This window comes from Euprymna scolopes, chromosome 14 (assembly GCF_053919585.1).
Source record: "Euprymna scolopes isolate OS-2025 chromosome 14, ASM5391958v1, whole genome shotgun sequence".
In the NCBI taxonomy this organism is placed as follows: Eukaryota; Metazoa; Mollusca; class Cephalopoda; order Sepiida; family Sepiolidae; genus Euprymna; species Euprymna scolopes.
This window is the reverse complement of record NC_136495.1, coordinates 87,802,981-87,825,528: the sequence shown is the minus strand read 5'-3', so window position 1 is coordinate 87,825,528 and position 22,548 is coordinate 87,802,981. Positions and strand designations below refer to the sequence as shown.

General features: G+C 33.1%; 1 protein-coding gene across 6 annotated transcripts in view; it reads left to right on the top strand.

Moving 5' to 3' along the window:
• The window catches only part of LOC145293149 (DNA repair protein Ku70-like), a 462,221-nt gene that overhangs the window by 256,201 nt on the left and 183,472 nt on the right, over positions 1-22,548 (top strand). For all 6 annotated transcript variants that reach the window (XM_080139577.1, XM_080139576.1, XM_080139578.1 and 3 more), the window contains 3 exons: positions 136-237; positions 5,885-5,961; positions 7,508-7,591. In XM_080139577.1, coding sequence (XP_079995703.1) covers positions 136-237; positions 5,885-5,961; positions 7,508-7,591 — 263 coding nt within the window. The remainder of the gene's footprint in view (positions 1-135; positions 238-5,884; positions 5,962-7,507; positions 7,592-22,548) is intronic.

The following is a 22,548-nucleotide window of genomic DNA, read 5'->3' as shown; positions in this document are numbered from 1 at the left end:
AATGTATTATTGGAGCAAAATTTTTTAATTTCTGAGATGATTTCAGAATCTTGTGCTGTAATTTAATTTTTAAAATGTTATCAATACATCAGTGTATTTTTGATACAACATATTCCTCTTTTATCGTTAAAACAGGCCAAGATTCGAGCAGAAGATATGCATAAAAATGGAATAAGCCTGGAACTGATTCCTCTACCTTTTCCACAACAATCTTTCAATATTGACGAATTTTACAAGGTATATATGAACTAAATAAATATAACATCTTTAGCGGGTTCCTCATTTCCTGGATCAATTTATGTAGACAATCTCTGCATCATTTTTGTACTTGGGCCACTTAGATGGTCCAGGGTATTTATCATCATTCAATCATCTTAATACAAGTCTCAGATCTAGAACCTGCCAAGGTACATCATTCATCAATATATTATTCAATGATTCCCTCCAATTATTGTCCCTCTTAAATGCATTGTGTTAGGTGGCTTATTTTACACCTTTTCCAGAATCCTGATGAACGCTGATATCCTCGTCTGACACAACTCTTAGATGCTCCTTTTTCTTCAGATTGATGGCCAATGTTTCTCTGTTACCAGTCAAGTTAGGATTAGATGATTTTCTTCTACAAGTCATATCGATTGGATCTGATATTCCACCCATCATTCATTATTCAATAGGCTTCTTGGCAAAATGCTGCTCTGTTTGTTCAGCATAACTTCCTTCTCAGATCCTCTCTTTAGAAAGATTTCATTGAGTACTTCCACAAAGATGTTGTCAAATCCTTTTCTAAATTGCAATCTGTCCAGGACCACAGTCAACCATGATCCAAAGTAATCGTTCTCTATAGTGTGTCATATCTAAAGCTATTCTTATTCATTCTTCTGAATCATGTGTACAATGTGCAGAGTGATGGATCAATTGACACCATGTGTAGAATTTGACTATCCTCTGTATAACTTTATTTTTGTTGGTCCCCCGACAAAAGGAGGGTGGACTTGTAAATTCACCTTTGTCCGTTCGTCTGTTCGCACTTTTTTCAATAACTACGCCTTTTTTGTACAAACATGATATGAGTAAAAAAGTAACAAAACGGATTTTCTGGGAAAACTCCAGTTGCCCTCCTAGGTGTGCCTTTTGGATTAAAATAGCTCAAATTGACACTTTTGTGCTTGTTAAAAATAAATGATGCCTTGGATTTTTATAAAACTTTCTAAAATGTTGTAACTAATTGATTTCTATATAATTTTGTTTGTTTATACTTTACGATAACTCTTAAGTGTGTTTCAGGAGCTCTTTTAGGGCTAATAAAGACACTCCTTTTTTGGACTATTTTACCATATATGCCCAAAATTTTCTGTGTATGTCTATTTAGCAGTTTTGCATGATGCTGAACTCAAATTTAAATATGTTAAGGCTTTGGGGACCTTTTGGGCTAAATGGAGGAGGGAGGCAAATGATGGACTTAGTCATTTCTTTTTTTGCATGGTGCAGAACTCAAATTTACATATGTTAAGGCCTAAAACTGCACCGTTTATTCATTTTCACCAGGATTTGACATCCTCTGGGGACTTTGGAGGCTAAATGGGAGGAGGGGACAAATGCTAAACTTTGTCATTTTTTCATGTCTCGTTCACTGTGCACTCACGGGAGACTATACATGCTTCACTTGTTCACCCCCAAATTAGGCATATTGCCACTAAGAAGTGGTTGTGATAGGGGTCAGATTTAAGGGAGGGAGGTGGACAGCAATATGTTTGTTCATATTACATTAAAATTTTTGCATGTTGATAGCAGGGAGAAAACTCAAAAAGTGGTCTGAGGAAAGAAACTAATAGGAGTAGAAAGTCTCCCATCAGCTGCAAAGAAGTCGTAGTTTGTAAATTAGGGGTAATATGTTGTTGAGGTACAAATTTAGTTAGTTCATTGGAACACATTCCTTGAAAATACTTGTAAAACAAATACAGAGCTGCGACAATGCAACAGAGGTTGTCACACAGGGCCCTATTAGGTTAGTAATGTTTTGCCCTGTCCCAGAGTGAGAGACTAGCAGCTGGTGTATCAGTTCAGATGTGACAACAATATTTTATACACAAGCGAATGGTGGCTTTATAGAGATATTAGATACTGGCAGATGTAAAAACATTTCTTGATCCTTCTTGGCAGCATCTGTACCTATTAATTTGCTTGGGTTGAGGAGTTTGGGAATGTTGGGTGAGGAGTTTAAATATTGGACTTTATAGAAGATTATTATTAGCTATTAAAATCAGTGGTTGAAAAGGTTTCTTATAATTCTTAAACAAAAGAAAAAATATGGTTAAATGAACTTTATTCCTCTTTCAAATTTTTCGAAATTAATGCACTTTTGCTTTTGTTTTGTTATTTCTGTTTATACTTGCTTTGTATACATGTTCACTCAGATTTTAAAAGGTAAAAATATGTAACTCGTTGATTCAATGAAAGTTTGCAAAATTGACACAAAATATCATTTAACTCCATGTTTCTATATTTTAATTGTGATTATTATCTACTATTATTATTTCCTTTCCTATTATTATTTCCTTTCCCTTTGCAAAACCCAATGTTCTGCAGACCCTAAAAAAAAAAAAACTATTTTTCTCTACAAAACAACAAAAATATTTACTAATATAAAGAATTAGTAGATTTGCCATTAAATAACCCAAAATGGGTCATATCGTAAGACAAAACAGCCAAACCATATAGATATACACACACACACTCTCATACTAATGAAGAGTAGAAAGTTAGAAAGTACATTGCAGATGTACTTTTGGCAGCTTGTAACTTTTACCTTCCTGACTATGCCTTTTAATCTTCAAATATCAGATGTTGTATTATAGTGAGTAATGTGTGGAGATGTTTTGAATATACTTTTTTTTTTCTTTCTATATTGCCTAGTCTAATATGCAAAACGTCTGTCTCCATATTTTCAAACTCTATCTCCTTCAAAAGCAAAAGTTGCAGAGCGGCACTAATGTCTCAAATGATTGGATTTTTTACAGGCCATTCTTTTATTGATCTTTAGCTGGTCAAAATTGTTTTTAAGGGGTCAAAAATGTTTGAAAATTGAAAAATTTGTTAAACATTTTGTAAATTCATCTTAATTTATTTTTAATTGGTTTATGCGTGTCACATTGGTACAGGTGTAACATCACCAGCTTTGAATGCTACAGTTTCGATTCTAGCTGATGGCACTTAAGTACTTTTGTTTTTTTACTTTTAAAATCACAACTCTATAATAGCATATACAAAATCTGGACAAATTAAAATATCATATTCAAGCATAGCCGGGTGCTTCCCCTAGTCAGTAATAACGAGGTAAACATTTCATCTACTCTGACCTTGTCCGCCTGGTAATCCAAAACTTTAACCTTGAAATAACTTTATTGACAAGTGCATAATTTGAGGTTACCATTTGATGAATGGAATCTGAATTCTGCAATAGTTTTCTGTGGGACATCTCGATGCAGTGGGATCACCTACACCTTTTCTTTTCTCAAGGGTTTGCAAAGATAGCCGGGATACTCATCATCTCTGAGTTCTGCTCTCATCTCATCTACCTATCTCTTCCACATATCCCCAAATTCTATAATGGAAAGGCCAAAAACAAAATGCAAACACATACCCAGTACCTTAACTTCCAAGTCTCTTTTTCTAACATTAGAGATCTGTGTTCCAATTTTCTAGTAGTTGAAACTCATTTGTAGGAGACTATCGGACTGTTGGTAGTTACATATCACCACAACATTTGTGAAACAAAGAGCAAACACAGTAACGACTGGATGGGATGATGAAGTGCAGGACCCTCTGTCGTCCTGGATGATTGCAAACATTTGTACAAGAATAGCCCAGGACGATCCAGTGAAAAGTGACTGGTGTATCAGTGGACAAGATGTAACTGTATGGGTAGACGCAAGTTCTTTAGTCACCAATGTGGTTGTGGAGAGCGATGGCTCCATGGCAGATGTTTGCTGTATTATCAAGAAAATGGATTGTAATTAAAAAAAAGTCTGATTTAATTAAATACGCTTTTAACAAAGATAAAACTCCAGTATTTTCCCAGCAAAAATATTTATTTTTAATTGCACGTGTCTATATGTAAAATAATTTTTTATCTTGCAGAAAATAAAATAGTCACTTTTGGGCCAGTTTTATAAATCCCTTGGAAATTTCTTAAAGAAATGAAACAGAAACTAACCATCCTCGTAATAGTTAATACCAAACTCTATTCTTTGATGTTAGCACGTCACATTACTTTTTAATAAAACGCTCTTCTATTTATGTTGGCTGTGATCAAACCTTATCAAAATGTTTTGATATGTCAAGAGCAACTGTTCTAGAAATGAACATTGATTCACTGATCCTGTGTGATATTAGTCAGCAAATCAGTGGTTGATTTTCCAGGATGAAATCCATATTGTTTGTCAATGAGTATTGTTTTTACTGTTTATTTACTGATTTTATTTCATAGGGACCTTGACTCACAAGATAACTAAAAAATGTGTATGAGATGTAATTGTGGAAAATTATACAAAGGTGAGAAATGTTGGCCAATAAAAGTAGAACATTGAAAGCGTGGATAGATTGAAAAGTTGAGTATGCCTAACTAAATATGAAGGGCAAAGGAAAACCATCTACCCTTATGGGACAAAGTAAAGTTATAGATGAAGCAGCATGCTGGGCGACAATCACCTACAAAGCAGATCTAGAATAGAATTTAATACAATATGGGAATCCTTAATTATAATAGTCATAATTAATAAATATATATATTTAATAATCTATAGTGATAACTAGTAAGATTGTACATCTAAAGACAAAAATAGATTGAGGACTTCCAAAATTCATACTAGAATTCATTCATACTGCAAGAACCCATGGCATAACAGATAAAGTAATTGGTAAAATTCATTTGTAAGTTACTCTTCTGGAGGTTGAAGGTTCAATCTTCAGTGTGAGCTATACTCAAAACACAATTGGGAATTACTTTGGACCAGAACATAGCTGATGGAATGAGAGTATGCTGCCCTCATGGATTCAATGAAAAGTTTTATTCACAATTCTGTGCAGTTTCCCCGAGTTTGACCGAAATATTCTCAAGTTCAATAAGAATGCTTAAAAAAGATCAGAGGTTCCATCGGCCAATATATGCTAAAGCTAAAATATATATATATGTGTGACTTGGGTGCCATCAGCTAGAATCAAAACCAAAACATAACTTTCCACCCTTATTCCTTAGCCTCTGAGCCACACCCATATGCACACATCTTTTTTTTTTAAAGATGGAATCACCCAATCGTCGAAGACAAAATTCAAGGAATCAAGCATTAAAAATTGTCTGAATTCTTTTACAAAGAATGCTTTTTTTTTTGTATAAATTGTACAAAACATTCTATGAAAATTTGACAATGCTTTGAAAATTATTTTCTATTGAAAGCAGCATAAATTCTTGAAAAATTGATTTAAATAATATTGATAAAATTATTGATAAAAATTAAGTTACAAATTTACAGTTGAAACAAAACTTATGTCAAAAACAACATATTGACAGAGCAAAAGATGGAAAAATTCTATTGAAAAAGATTTATCATTATTATTGATAAAACACAATTTAACATTTGGTGATATGAAGCGAAAAAAATCTATCAAAGAACAAAAAGTACCAAAATCTGATATAATTTAACAAACAATAAAATACATTTTCAACAATCATTTGCAAATGCTTATAGGCAAATAAGATGCTATTTTTATACATGAGTTTATGAAAAAAATAATAAACTAAGTAGAAAATATAGTTCTTAATTGAAAACTGGAAATTCATTCATGATTATCCAATATTTTGACATGTTTTTTTTTTCTTATTCAAAAGGATCTTCTTTTTTCTGATGAAGATGAGGTGACAGACTTACCTCCCCCCTCAGCCAGATTAGAAGAACTTCTCTCCCGGTAACTAACATGTATTTTATATATAATGCTAGAAAAGGATGTTACACTTAAGTTAAATTGTTTGAAAATATTTTGCTTACTCACTCTTTCTTTCCCTCAATTACAGAATTCCTTATCTTGAATAGTGATAGATGCTATATAAGAGCAGAGAGTAAAACATCATATACAGTGAGATAGGATGAAAGTAGAAAAACTAAAGAATAAGCAACATAAGTTAATTGCAAATTGTGGTGAATTAGAACAATTAAAATGGAAAATTTTCAAACATGATCTAAAAATTGAGTTGTATTTTAGCATATATTTTGTCTAATTAAAATGCACATAAAGTTGAGAAAAATGACTTAAAAAAACAAGCATTTAATAAGTCAGATACGTGTGTGTGCATTCACTGCATTGGCATTTTCATTGTCTGAATTGGTGTTATTTGATTTCAATACTGGCTGTAAGTTTGGTTATGTGGTTTTTGTCAGCATTGTATCAAAGGGATTTTCCCTCCAAACAAAATCATGAGTTAAAATAATACTTGGTTTCTTTACCAGTTAAAATAATACTTGGTTTCTTTACCAAGCGATAGACCTGTAATCAGAATACAGGAATCCCTTCTAACCAAACAAAACGGCATGTCAGGCTGGTATCAGTGATCCATTTGTTTCTCTTTGTTTCACTAAAATATATATAGACATCAACTGTCATTCTGAATTGACTACATAATGAGTCTACTTGAAAATCATTAGCAGTTAATCTCTGGACATAAAAATTAATTTACATGAGAAGTCCATTATTGATTACAAATAATTCATTTTACTCTTAGCTCTGGTGAAATGAGGATTTATACCTTTCTGAACATAATTAGTGAACTAAGTGTGACTGTGAATCCCCTTTTTTTGAGCAACCACTGCTTCATTGTGTACATGTGGTGACTTGTCTTGAGTTAGGCTAATGTAAGAGTTTCAGTTGGATACATAGAATGGCCAATTTCTAACAATTGGCCAATTAAGGAACAGAAAAAATTCTGGAAAATAAAATTAAGAGCATAAAGATTTGAATATAAAATGTTGCAAAGAATCAATCGTTTGATTTTTGCATCATTGTCAAGTGAGAATATTTGTTTTAAAAAGATGTAAATTGTTAAATTATTTAAAGAGATCAAGAAGAAAAAAGTATTCATTTTAGTTTTTAAGACTTATTTTCACAAGAAAAAAAAGATAAATTTTTTTATATTATTAACCCTGACAAGCATTTATTATTGCAAGAGAAACAGTAATTAATGGAGAAAGCAAGCACTGAATTTTCATGATAGTAAATTAATTAATTTCTGTAAAGTCTGTTACATTTTTCTATTAAAATAATTATATTGTCGTATGATCATACTTATTTATATTTTATAACTAATTTTTTTCATTTTAATCAAATATTTTAAAACATAATTATATCAAAAGGTTACTCATGGCAAAACTTTAAAAGATAACATTTCTTGAAGTTTTTTTGTTTGTTTTTCTATTTTAGCTCATTTTCTTTAATCTTATGCAATTACAATTTATTTCAGTGTCCGATCCAAGGATCACAAGAAAAGAGCAATGCGCAGAATAACCTTTAATCTTGGCCATGGTGTTGAAATAGCCGTTAGTATGTACGTATCTTGTTAAAACAATTTTATTAAGTTTTAGTATCTTACTAGCTATACCTAACCATCATTACAGTGTTTTTCTTTGTGATTAGTTTCCTTTTTAAACTATACCGATTTAAGATCTTTCATTTTTGAACAGAAAAAATGGATTTCTACTTAACTCATTAAATGGATTTTTTAACTTTTACTAAAAAGACTGAATTCTTTTAAATTGCTACAGCCATATTTAGAACATGTGACATGCGCATTTATTGCACCAGCCATGATTGTTCTACATGTTATGTCCAGGCCAAAGTTGTGTGTAAATCGAGTTGGTGTTGCAATGAAGAGCAAAACCAAATGAACAAATGAAAGTTGTTTATTACTTTTTAAAATTACAAGTCGAATGACAATCTACTTATTTGAATGACAGACTTGCAGCATCAAATCCTTGCCTGACCAGACTTGCATAAACTCATTAACGCTGTTTTTTACTCCGTCCCAAAAGATCAAACCTGGTCCTTCTCCTCCGAAGAAGAGGGTCAGTCTCTCTACCTCCTGAAATCTTTTCACTTTTAACTGGTTCTGGCCTTTTTTTAGTGGTCATTGTTTGGTGGTTACTAGAGAGATCCACCAAAGATAGCATCTACCCATCTCCATTTCTGGACTCATCTGTAGATGACTCTGGGCATGTTTCTCTCACAAAGCTGAACTTAGGACTTATCTCACTTAATGATGGTCTTATTTTCTTCAAGCAAAGAGAATATATCTTGGGTGGTCTGACTGATCAGTGATATTTTCAATTCTCCGTGCCACCCCCCTTGGCTAAACATCTAACAACTGCATATCTGTTGTTCATATGTGACAGCACATGTTTACATCCTTACATATACCTTTGTGGGAAATGCTGTCTCTTGCAGCATTTTACTCAGTCCTGCAAAAATCTATCTATACATCTATAAAAGTGAAAATGTCTGTGTGTGTACATTTCCCTACCAAATAACTCTGTCAATTTTCGGTCTACAGACTTTAAATTTAACATAAGGGGTATTGAGATTTGGGAAAATCTTTTTAATCAGGTTTTGACCAGAAATTTTGCTGTCAAGGGGTCAAAGTTCAGCGATTTAACCTTTGAGAACTTTTACCAAACTCCTCCGCCAATTTTGGGTTTAATGGTAGCACATCTAAGACAGTAAACGACCAAGTTCTCTCCAATTCTCTCTCCTCTGATCTTGAGCACGTAGTACAATGGGGAAAAGAGTGGCTAGTTACTTTTAATGCATCTAAAACCAAGCTTCTCTCTTTACATCATCAACATTCTAATCCACATTTGGCATCAATTGAAATGAATGGCTCTCGTCTTCAGGAGGCCTCAAGTTTTGACAAGCTTCTGGGCTTGACCATTACTCCTGATCTTAAATGGAACACGTACATCAAATCTGTTGCCAAGGCCGCTGGAAAAATGGTGGGATCTTTCTATCGATCCGGTAAATATCTCACTGCTGATGCTATTCTCTATCTATATAAGAGCCAGATACGTCCAAGGATGGAATACTGTTGCCACATCTGGGCAGGAGCTGCTAGAAAGGACTTGTCCTGCCTTGAAAGAGTTCAAAATAGACTTCGTAGCCTCGTAGGAGATGTCCTTTTCTCCTCCTTGCAGCCTCTATCTCACAGATGTTGCGAGTTTGTCTCTGATGTATCGTTATTTTCATGGAAAGTGTTCGACTGAGCTTCAATCTATGGTCCCCTCTCGCCAAACTTTCACAAGAAACACTCGTCTAGCTGTAAACACTATCAATAATTCCCCCCACTCTTTATCTGTGCCTAAACCTAATCGTAGATTCCATGAACAAAGCTTCTTTCTTAGAACTGCACGCCTGTGGAATTGTCTTCCGTTTTCCTGCTTTCCGGCTGACTACAATATGGTTATGTTCAAGTCTAAAGTAAATAAGTTCTTGATGAGCCGTTCCATATAAGTTATCAAATTTACCAAATTTTCATTACTAATGATTACTATATTGTCCAATTTCTACTGTACACTCTTTAACCCTTATCCTTGAGTGGCCTCTGGGCCTTGATAATGTGGTGATGCCGATGTAAAAAAAAAAAAAAAACACTTGTAATTTCAGATATAGGTTACTTGGACATGGATCTAACTTTATAATTTGGTTTGAGCCCAAAACAGTAAATGTTATGGGGTCAAAATTAAGGTCAAAGTTTTTAAAAAATTTGACGTCTGCTGTCTCTACTAACTTTTTATCTATGGAAGCCTTTTATAAAGAAAGACATTATCATACATATACACACTTTTTAATATATATATATATATATATATGCACATAAAGTTATGAACAGTACATAGGGCCCGAGCAAAGCTGTGCGGAACTGCTAGTCTATAAATATAAAAGCGAAAATGTATGTGTCTATGTGTGTTCGCTTTTTCTGTATGTCTACAAAAGGCTTTTTTCAGAGAAGCGGTCAGTCAGTTCACAACTTCTTAAAACTTTTTATATCACATGTAAATCATAATATCTCAAAGTTAACAACTGAGCTCGCCTGTCTATTTAATTTGCTCGACTTTGAGAAGATAAATATTCAACATTTGTCGCTCGCCGCATGTGGATTAGTCTTTTTCCTATAATAAAAGCGACACTAATTCTGGTGGCATTTTCCGTCAGCGGAAATGTCCGAAAGCAATCAGCTTTACTCAATGTGGAAATATTTTTCATATATCAAACAATTGCTATTCAATTTGGACAAGGTGAGCTGTCCCCCCCCCCCAACATTTGGGAAAATAAAAATAAAAAAAGCGTTTCCGCAGTAAATAAAATACTATCCCGCAGTCAAACTTGACCTCATTAAGTCATTAAAACGTGCACCTGCCAAATCCAAGTAATTATTATAAATTCAAACATGTTTCCGTTAGCATCTCGCGGTGGCGCAATGGTTAACATCACACTCTTTTTTTTTTCACACTTTAATTTCCAACTTTACCTCAAGGGTTCGGGTTCGATCCTCATACTTACCTACCAAAATATTTTTATTTATTCCCCCCCTCCCCCCGAGTTTTGATTTACCCAAAACCACACACACCTCCAAACACCTGGGCAACGCCGGGTACCCCTCACTAGTATATCTATAAAAGGGAAAATGTCTGTGTATATTTCCCTACCAAATAACTCTGTCAATTTTCGGTCTAGAGACTCGAAATTTGACATAAGGGGGATTGAGATTTGGGGAAATCTTGTTAATCAGTTTTCAGCCAGAAATTTTGCCGTGAAGGAGTCAAAGTTCAATGATTTGACCTTTGAAAACTCTACCAAACTCCTCCGCCAATTTTTGGTCTAAACACTTGAAATTTTAAATGTAGGTTACTTAAGCATGGATCAAACTTTTTAATTTGATTTGAGCCCAAAACAAATGTTAAGGGGCTAAAATTGGGGTTAAAGTTAAAAAAAAAAAATTGACCTCTGTGATTTTTTAATCTATGTGGGTTGAAATTTTGAGCTGTCAAAGTTCAAAAGATTTCACCTTTGCAGTGTCTAGCAAACTACTCAGCCAATTTTGGGTCCAAACATTTAAAATTTATACATAACGGGTATTCATGCATGCGGCAAGCATTTTAATCAGTTTTGGAGTGAAAATTTGGCTGCCAAGAGGTCAAAGTTGAAAGAGTTGACCTTTGCAGATTCTACCAAATTTCTCCACCAATTTTGGGTCTAAACACTTGAAATTTTAGATGTAGGTAATTTGGAGATGGATCAAACTTTTTAATTTGGTTTGAGGACCAAAATAATAAATGTTAAGGAGTCAAAATTGAGGTTCAAGTTATAAAAAAATTACTTCTGCGGTCTTTACAAAATTACTGAGACAATTTTTGGTCTAAACATTTAAAATCTTACATAAAGTGTATTCACATGTAGGGCAAGTTATAAACAGTACATAGGGCCCGAGCAAAGCCGGGCTGAACTGCTAGTGTATATATACATATAACCAAAGTAAAAAAAACAAAAAAACAATTAAAAAAAAAAAATTCAATTGCAAATTTCAACAATTCATGAATAAAGAGCAACTATGTAATGTTTGTTTACACATGCATCATTTATTTTCTTTTGTCTAAAATGGTTAATTTTTTATATATATTATTTTCTTTAACAATAGGGTACATCTTTTTTATATTTTTAGTCCTTTATGACTGAAACCATGTACATGCTAAACTTAGTTTCCTTTTATTTCTTTATAGTGTTCTGTAGAGGACACCAGGTTACACATCTTACTAGGAATGAATACACAGAAATATCGACATCTTATGTACAATCAAATATATGCATTTATTTAAATCAAGTTACAAAAAATAGACAGTTCATACCTTGGAGTTGAGTTCTCGTGATTGTGTATAGATATTGCGTGTGTCAAGTAGATGATTGCGGGTCATCCTTACATCAAAGCGAAGGAAAACATACCTGAGGTGAGAGAGAGTATAAAAGGAAATGACGTATCCACAAGTTATGTAAGCGGATGTAGCATGCGTTGTATAGCAGTCATTGGTATAACAGAAAAAAACGGTAGATAATTCATGTTGCCTTTAAAGTTCGGAGTTTGTGTCTGTGTGTCCGTTGACGGGGGAATTAGATTTCCGATAGTTCGTTCATTTTTTTTTTTCTGTATACATTTTTTTCTTTTATAATTTCTACTACTATATTTATAGCTGTAGAACCATGCAAAATATATATTTTTTGTTTCTTTAATTCACTTCAGTTTTTAGTTAAAATTTACTTGATAACTGGAAAGGTCAGTTCATCCTCAACTGCCATGCATTGTCTCAAAATAATGTGTTGCCTGGGACTTCCATAGATTCAAGGCCTCTTCTGCACATTTAAATCAGTTCTGAATATATTGTTTGCTGTGGGATATGTTCTCCAACATTATCATTATCACAAATTTCATTATTACTCTCATCGACATCACTATTACTTAAATTATTATCCTTAATAGCAATCTTTAACTTATGTCTTTCTCATGAGTAGCATACAATGCATTAACATTTTTTCTTCCTTAGACAACTGGAGGGGGACACAACTCACATTCTCAGCTCATGCACATTTCTTTTCAGTTAAACTATTTTCATTGATCCACCGTTTTATATTAGGTTGGTCCAAAAACAATATCGTTTTTTTTTTCGCGTATGTTACTTTTATATATAATTTCTGAATTAATTCATTGATATATATAGCCATGTTTTAAATCAATTTGAAATATGTTTTTCGCTCTATCAAATTGTGTTATTCATTATCGTTCTCAATCTTTTCATTCATTTTTTTGTAGGCTTTTTGACAGCATGGACAAAATTCAAATTCGCACAATTTTCTTGTTCTAGTTCAAACTAGGTCGAAAAGCTGCCAAGACAGCTCGTGATATCAATGATGCATTTGGCCCAGGAACCAATAATGAACGTGTGGCACAACGGTGGTTCTATAAATTTTGCAATGGTGACGAGAGCCTAAGATAAGAAGGTCGCTGCCAGCCAACTGCGGTTGATAACGAACATTTGAAAGCCTTAATTGAAGCCGATCCTCGCAAAACCACACGAGAAGTTGCTGTTGAATTCGAGATCAACCACTCAACAATCATTTGCCACTTGCCACATAAAGCAAATAGGGAAGTCAAAACAGTTGGATAAATGAGTGCTACATGAATTGGACCGTAATAAAACAAATTGCCATTTTAAGGTGTCTTCTATGTTCCTTCTGCGCAACAAAAGTGTCCCATTTCTCGAGCAGATGGTGACGTGTGATGAGAAGTGGATCCTCTACGACAACCTGCAACGTTCGGCGCAGTGGTTGGATGCCGGAGAAACTCTGCAACACTTTCCGAAGCCAAAATTGCACCAAAAAAAGTTTATGGTGACTGGTGATTTGCAGCTGGTCTCATCTATCACAGCTTCTTGAATCCAAGCAAAACGATTACAGCAGAAAAATACTGCCAACAAATTGACGAAATGCACCAGAAGCTCCAATGTATGTGCCCGAGACTGGTCAGTATGAAAGGACCAATTCTCCATGACAATGCTTGCCTGCATGTTGCTCAACTGACCCTACAGAAGCTAAACGAATTTGGCTACGAGACTCTGCTTCTTCCCTCATATTCACTGGATCTCTCATCCATTGATTATCTCGACAACTTCTTGCACGAAAAAATGCTTCAAAAGCCTAGATGATGTTCAATCGCCCTTCAATGATTTCATCGCTTCCAGAACTCTGGATTTCTATGCTAATGGGATAAATAAACTTGTTTCTTGTTGGCAAAAATGTGTCGATTTTAATGGTTTTTATTTCGATTAATAAAGTTTATTATGAAAGGAGTTATGATCTTTTGAAGTTGAACGTCAAAAAACGATATTATTTTTGCACCAACCTAATAATTTCTCTTAAAAACATTTCCACAATAATTTTAATATCTTTTGCCCAATGGCAAAAACACTCCCAGTTTTATTTCATAATTTTATCTTTGTGGAATTTTTCAAAGAGCTCAGGAAAGTGCTTCTACTTTTGTCTGAGCAAGGAAACTGAATCTCCACCACAACAAATATTTCCCACCAAACATAAATTGCACAACGTTACAACTTTTTGATATACAACCTATAACCAATAATTTACTTTTACCAAGTACTCTCTCCACTACACCATGGGTCCTTGCAGACAATTCTAATATAAATTTTAGGAGCCTTAAACCAATAGGTTGTTTTCTAGATGTACAATCTTACTATTTATCATTATGTATCACTATTTATTACTACATATTGTTACTACACACACTCACACACTCACACACACACACACACACATATATATATATATATATATATATATATATATATATAATAAAATGGAAACAATTTTTCCTATCTAGAAAAAAATATAGGAATACAGACATCACATAAATTTGATATGGTCATGCAACCTGCCAGTACCTGTTGTAGTTTTTGCATTTTATTCAATACCGTAAATTCTTATAATAGTTCCCTCTTTAAAATATCTACTGTTACATGCTCAGAAAAAAAAATAGGTATTTTCTTACATTAGCTTCATAATACCAGTCGCACTGTCAGTGTGTGTCTTTTCATTCTGTATATCTAACAATTTAAATCTATATCTATCATACCTACCATACATAATAAATGAATGCTCCCTTACACTGGCATTATTAATGTTCAGGCAATTTGATTAGCTGCCCTAGACCTAAACCAGATTGCTGAAATTTCTTTTCCAAACACCACTTGACAACATGGTGTCAGTCAATGCTCTGTCTATACTAGAAACTAGAAAATAAATTTAACTCCAATTTTTCAATATTTATATGTATTTACATAATTACATATAAATACATGTTTATATGTATTTACATAACATTGAACAAATCTGCCCGGATGATATGAAAATGGCCCAAAGCCCATATTTTGAACACCCATAAAACCAAGAACAATAGTCGTATCAGCCCAATATTTCAAATACCACATTAAGACCATACCACGAGGAAGCTTTTTTTTTTTTTTTTTTTTTTTTTGAAGTAATAGAATGAATACTTTGTTAAATATGACACTTTAGGTTTTGAAAAAAGTGCATTTTCATCATTTGTCAAAATGTGATAAAAACTCCCAAATCCGACTAACAAAATAGCCAGAAAATATATACCTATTCAAATACAAACATAAAAGTTCATATTTAGCTATTTTTGGGAGTGCTCTTTCTATTTATCACATTTAAAAAAGGCTATGGTTGAAAATTATATATATAAATAGGGTAAATATAAAACGGTATGATCCTTGTAGATCATTACAGAAAATGCCACAGAGATAAAATGTTGAATACTGAGTGTAGTAGAATAAAAAGACGCTTGTGAAAAACATAAGATGGTGTTGAAATATCTCAGAACATGTTTATTAATTATATAGATAATCTTTTATGCATTTAACCAAGTTTAATCAGCATCTTCAGAAAGACTATCTGTGAAAAGTGAAGAAATAGTGAGTCAGTGTGTGGATTTATTTGTAATTTAGTTGAAAATTAGGGTTAGAAAAGAGAGGGACAAAACCATTATTAGGAAAACAAAGTCCATAGATTCCTTATGGATGTTATAAAAATAATTTTAATTTATTTATTTTGAGATTTGGCAAAAAAAACTACAGACTTCAGCAATTTTTGTACACTATAATTTTTCTGGAGATTCAAAATTTTCTCACGCATAACTTTGTTACTGTCACTGTGTTTATTTTGTTGGTCAGCTGCACACTGGTTGGATAATCTTTTTGTTAAAAATCTTGGTTTTCGTTTCAAATTGGATTCTATTCTTTTCATGGCTCTGATCTTTCTGGGGGAAATTTCATTTTTCAATTTCTGATATTTGTCATTGATATTTTTGAGATTTTCTTTCATCTGCTTGATAATACAGTCTTTTTTTACTATTGTCTCCTTTGCACTGTTTATTTCATGCCAAATCCCTTCCATTTGTACATTTCCTTCATTATTTTCAGTTTTTCTTGCAAAGTCATGTTCTTTGCATCCGTAAGTTGTTTTAGGATTGTCCTGTTCTCAGTTTCTTGCTGTTTTAAATATATTTCTATTTCATTTGAATGTTCTTGATTTGTATCATGGCAGTGATTTTATTTTTAGGTTTCTCAAAAAAAGGATTCTGCAGGAAAGTTTCTAACTTCAGTTTTCTTTTTTTTCCTTCCTCAACCACATTCTTTTCAAATGTCCCACTAGATACTCTTTATTAGAACAACCAGGGCACAATTCATTGAACATTGGACTGAACAGCTTGTAAAGTTCAAGTGATACACCATTTGTCACTTCAGCAGGTGAAAGTTTATGCCCAAGCATGGGTTCCAAAACAACACTGTGTTAATCCTATTTTCTGACAACTTTCACCTGAAAAGAGAAATGCAATTTTTACTGTGTATTCAATCATACATTTTTGGAGGAAATTCAAACTTCAAATCATATACGTTTTTGGAGGAACTTCAAATATCCTTGTCAAATTTACAGTACTTAACTAGGAAGTCTATATTGATGACATTGGTGTAGAATGCTGGACGATCTGCTGTTGAGCAAGCCTGAACTTGCACTAAAATTCTCTCGACTAAGGTTTTCCACTTATCGGTAGGATAAACTGGGAACAATTTTTTAAGCCAGGTGATAGCGGTAACCCATGATTCCTCATATTTTTTCCTTCAAGAAATAAACTTGAGGAATGATTTTATTGGAACATTCCACTTTAGGTAATGACATCCTCCCCCCACGTCCTTTTGCCATGAAACATTGCTGTAAATGGGTTTGTACATCATCTCGAAAAACAAAATTAAAAGAAATCCATTATTTGTCACATTCTGTCAAGGTAATACTTGGATAACTGCTCCATCAATTATGCCCTATATTTTCTTATCAGTTTCAATATTTTTATAGTATGGAGAAATGATCATATGTATACATGTGCCAAATTTACAGAAAAATATCATACCTTTAGTACTGCCTTCTGACATCAGATTGAGAAACAATAAGCATGTTATTTAATAGAAAAACAAACAAACAAAGCAATGTTGGTTTCAGAGTTTTATACCCACTGTGCCCCCGGAAAATTGCATTTTTATTGGGGGGAGAGGGGGGGGGTCTTCGGTTAAACTCATCGTAAATCACTACAGAATATTATGTTGATGATGTTATAAATCTCTGCGATTGTATTCAGGTGCTAGCCTAAATAATATTAAAAAATAGTGTAAGCGGTGTATTTTTCAAGATATTTTACTTCAACTTTAAACTTGAGTAAAAATGCCCCATTATTGTGTAAATATTTTCATTACAAAATAATTTTTGAAAAATAATAAAAAACAAAACAGTTTGGAAAAGCGGAATATCTGTAGTAGGTGAAGAAAATGTTAGTATACTTATTCATAACAGAAATACCATTTTCGAAAAGAGACAAAATTGAGTTAATCAACGACCGTAAATAAACAGTACAGTAACGCGTGAATTTGCCATGATGGCAGCTTTCTTCCATAATTGACTCGCGACAAAAATCTTCATTTAACAAAATATACCTGGCAAATATGACATATAATTTTACATAAAATTAATATTAATGTCTTATCGTTATATTAAATTAATTTCAGATGAATACTGTGCTGAGAAAGTACTTTTTTGGGCAACATTTCAACATAAACAATGACGGCATGTGATGAATAAAACTATTCACAAACTGTTGTGAAGGAACATAACTGGCTATACACCGGTTACAAACTGTATATATATATTGGACTGTTTGGCAGACAGCGGCAGACAAGCAGTCGCAGTAAGACGGATAGTCTTACGTGTTGATTATCAGACTTTCTTCCCCATACTTGTTACTATGTACTTCTATTTACCTTAGGCGAGCAGCCTTACGTTTCTGTATTATAAATAAACCCCATTACATATACCACTCGGTGTAACTCACGTTTGTCTTTATTTCCTAAGTATTTAGGAATATAACACAAACGATCGAATATCTTTTTCGAATGACCAATTTAAAACATTTAAAATATACATATATCTTATATAGAATGTGTTGAAATAAATCCTGACCTATTTCTCGATATATTTCGTCCATAGATGTCATGCTGATGGAATATTAGTTGGCTGTACTGGGATAAAAAAATTCAGTTATCAATGGTTGATGCATCGATTTTAAATGCACATGGTGGCTATAATTAAAGTCATTTTCATTATAAACACGTCGTAGTTTCGAATTATATTTTATTTTAGGTTTATAGATTATTGAATGATCTATATATATATATGTTTCATTACTTTATTTTTATTAGATTTGTTTGAATTATTCAAATTTTCATTTATATTTTTCATAAACTTTAAACAAATGTTTTTAGATGAAACAATATGAAATAAAACAGAAAATATCAGCTTTCGAACTAACTCATTGGTTCTCATATAAAATACATGCAACCGTGTGAAAATGAAGAAATTTAATAAGGAGTAAAATGGCTTCCGAAATTTCGTTAACAAAATGGCTTGAAGTAACCAAACTGGCTTGTTATTTAAACTGTAAATGTTACTCGTGCATTATCATACACGTAAAAATAAATGGCACAGACTTAAAGTACATAGAATAAGCTTTTATTTTATTTTAAATTATTAAAAAATATAATAGAGCAATTTAAAAACGACTTTTTTCACGTTTTGCAAGGATTTTCAGCAGATAGAGGGTTGCTGTTGACATACCTAGTATTAGGTTGTATTAATTTTAAGTTATTTTTTCAGAATATGGACTAGTCTTTTAAAAATTTATTTTGTGAATTTCCCGAACCATTTAATAAAATTATATTGTAAACATTGACTTTTTATCTAGAGGCGATAAATAAGTTTTAAATGTAAATAGTTAATAGCCGAAAACAGGAAAGATATTGCATTGTATTTATTAGAATTATAATAATTTTTAATAATCTTTGAGAATGAAGTAATTTGAAAAAGAGAATTTAGGAAACTAAAAGTGTACACAACCCGAAAAGTAAACAAAAACTTTTTTTTACAGATAGAAAATTTGTACTTATATTTTTATTTATACTAACAAAACATTAGGTGTTATTCTTTTTAAAAGTAAAACAGTAAACAAAGACTGTTTTTACAGATAAAAAAATTAGTACTTATATTTTTATTTATACTAACAAAACATTAGGTGTTATTCTTTTTAAAAGTAAAACAGTAAACAAAGACTGTTTTTACAGATAAAAAAATTAGTACTTATATTTTTATTTATACTAACAAAACATTCTGATGTTTTAAAAATTTATTCTGTACTTTCACCCAATAATTTAATAAAAACATATTGTAAACATTTATTTTTTATTACAAGGTGACCAATAAGTTATAATTTTTAATTGTTAATACAATGACCCAGGACAGGGAAAATACTGTATATATTTATTAGAATTATAATAATTTAAATGGACATTAATTTGTCTTGCAGGATGAAAACGAGAATTTATGATGCTAAAAGTGTTACCTAATAAAGTAGATCGTGTGTGATCTAATTAGAGTTAACATTGTGTGATCGACTAGTGGTTTTTTTATTAAATGATATGTTCATATGCTTTTGTGTGTGTGGTACATGTCATGTATTTTCGGACATACCCTCAGCGTTGTGGATATTGGTCCATCTGAATTCATCTTGTCTTGGAGGGAGCCTGGTAACTGTTTTGGGGACAAAGATTCATTTCACTCCAAACGATGAATTGGTTTTATAGTTTATTTCACTTTCCAGATGTCTTGCAGAAGGATGGAAAGTGTATCTCTGGCTTGCGTGGTTTCTCTTGGTCTCGTTTCTACACATGTCAGCGTTCCCGACCCCCCAGTGAAGGGGAGGAGACGTCTATGAAGCTATCCGTCGCCTTCTAAGCTCAAACTAAATCTCAACGATTCAGCTAACCTGATCACGTGACTCACACGCAATCCGATAATCTGATCTTGACTTCCAATCAACGTGTCTGCAATATAATTTACACACTCGCCTCTTTCTCTTGATCCATTTTCTAATATTCCTTCTATCCTTATTTTCAAAAAATGTACGCATTCTAGTACATTTTTTCTATATCTACACAACCACACGGCTAAGATCAAGCTAAAAAAACTCCTTTAGTCAGCATTTCCAACTGACTTAACAATTATTATTTATTTTTTTTATTAGATCAGACCTTCTCTGATCTTCTTGACATTTACTTTTTGGGTGTATGGTATTCCTCCCCTGATCCATGTCAGCTGCTTTATCCTGCCACCCTTATGCCATAAACTAGAGGCTTCACTTTATCTCTTTCGAAATTGATAACTTCTTTCATCCAAAAATGCCCTGATCGTATCCTTTGCCTGGTTATTCTATTAAGTATGGCTTTGTTTTCATTTTGTAACTATCTTATCTTCTCCGGGACATCTCAAAGCTCATAATTAATCTTCGTGGTTGGCTTCCAAATTTTAAGATATACCTTTCTTTATCACACTGATTCACTTGGATTTCCCTTCTTGAACTCCTGGAATTTTGATGAAAATTTAGAAAATATCACCCTTAACTAATTAACCCCCCCCCTTTGCGCCATGATACCTATTTGCGCCTAATTTCTAGCTATGGCCCAATTTTTGTGATTTTTCTTTCCTCCCATCAGAGCCTCCAAGATCCAGCAGAGATATCCCGCATTCATGCATCTCTAAAAAAAAAAATATAAGGTTATATCTTCTTACGTACCTACGGTATATTTTACTTTTTTCTCACCTCATTAAGCTATATGTGATTTACCTATGGTACTGCCTCTAATAGGTCTTTGGTACCCTTAAGGATTCTCGTATTCTCTCCATGCCTGTCTCTAATTAATTGAGCCAAGTCTTAACTCCTGCTTGGAATCATCACATGCAACCAGTTTTTTTTTCAAGCCCTCAATTTCCACAGGGTTTATCTTATTCTCCGAATGGGGCATCTCTAATGCTTTCCCGGCAAGTTACTCTTCTTGCGAAAAAATATTCATGGACTTTTAAAAAAAACAAAACACAAAAAGCAAATTATTAAAAAAGAAAATCTCTCTTTTGGCTTATCACATCTGTAAAAACTTCTCAAAAATACACCCGTTTACGTAATTGCTATTTTGGTCCCACTCTAAAATTCTAATTTATTCTAGGCCAACCATCTTCAGTATCATCTTATTTTTCCTAAATCATTTCAATTATAATGTATATACCTAATATTAATAATGACTACACATCTGGAGAAAAATCCCATGAAAGAAAAATGACACAAAAAATGTTCTACAATTGGAAATGACCATTTCGAAAATTAGAATAAATATCGACTGAACCTTTGACTCTTCCAAAACTTAAGAACTAGTTAACCCCGTATTCAACCCAGTAGCGTGTCTTTTTTTTATTTCTTACACTGCTTAAATCTTATTTCTTTCTCTTTTCTCCAATTTTATTATTATTATTATTACTATCATTATTACTTAATTAACAACATATACATGATATATGATATGTTCATATGCTTTTGTGTGTGAATGTGTGTGTGGTACATGTCATGTATTTTCGGACATACCCTCTACGTTGTGGATGTTGGTCCATCTGAATTCATCTTGTCTTGGAGGGAGACTGGTATTTGTTTTGGGGATGCAGATTCATTTCACTCCAAACAATGAATTAGTTTTATAGTTTATTTCACTTTCCAGATGTCTCGCAGAAGGATGGAAAGTGAATCTTTGGCTTGCGTGGTTTCTCTTGGTCTCGTTTCTACACACGTCAGTGCCCTCCCCCTCCCCCAGTGAAAGGGAGGAGATGTCTGTGAAGCCGTCCGTCGCGTTCTAAGCCCAAACCAAATCTCAACGATTCAGCTAACCTGATCACGTGACTCACACGCAATCCGATCAGCTGATCCTGACTTCCGGTCAACGTGTCTCAATATAATTTACACACTCCCCTCTTTCTCCCTCCCTCTCGATCCATCCTCTAACAAAAGGATACACAGCCTGAAATGCAAAAAAAAAGGCTTTTTATTTTATTTCAAAATTACTAAGTTTCATATTTTTATTTATAACTAGCGGGAGTGCCCGCTGTTGCCCAGGTGTTTGTAAATGTTAAGAAAAATTTTTTTTAAATTGGTAGTAGACGGGCAGGCTCGAACCCATATCGCGAAGAAGGAAAAGAATGTGAAAATAAGTGTTGGTAATTAAAAGACAAAATAAATAAAAAGATAGAGAGATATGGAATCAGACTCAAAAACATGGGGTTTTTGTTTTTTCTCGCTAACAATTACGCCATAGCGGATTGTTTAATGAGTGCTAATTAAGTTAAGAATCACGCAGGCGCAGAACGTAGCTTTTTCAATATGTTAAGCTTTTCACTTTCTGCCATATTTGTTAACCCCATGATGTTGGGGAAAACCCTATCCCCCCCCCA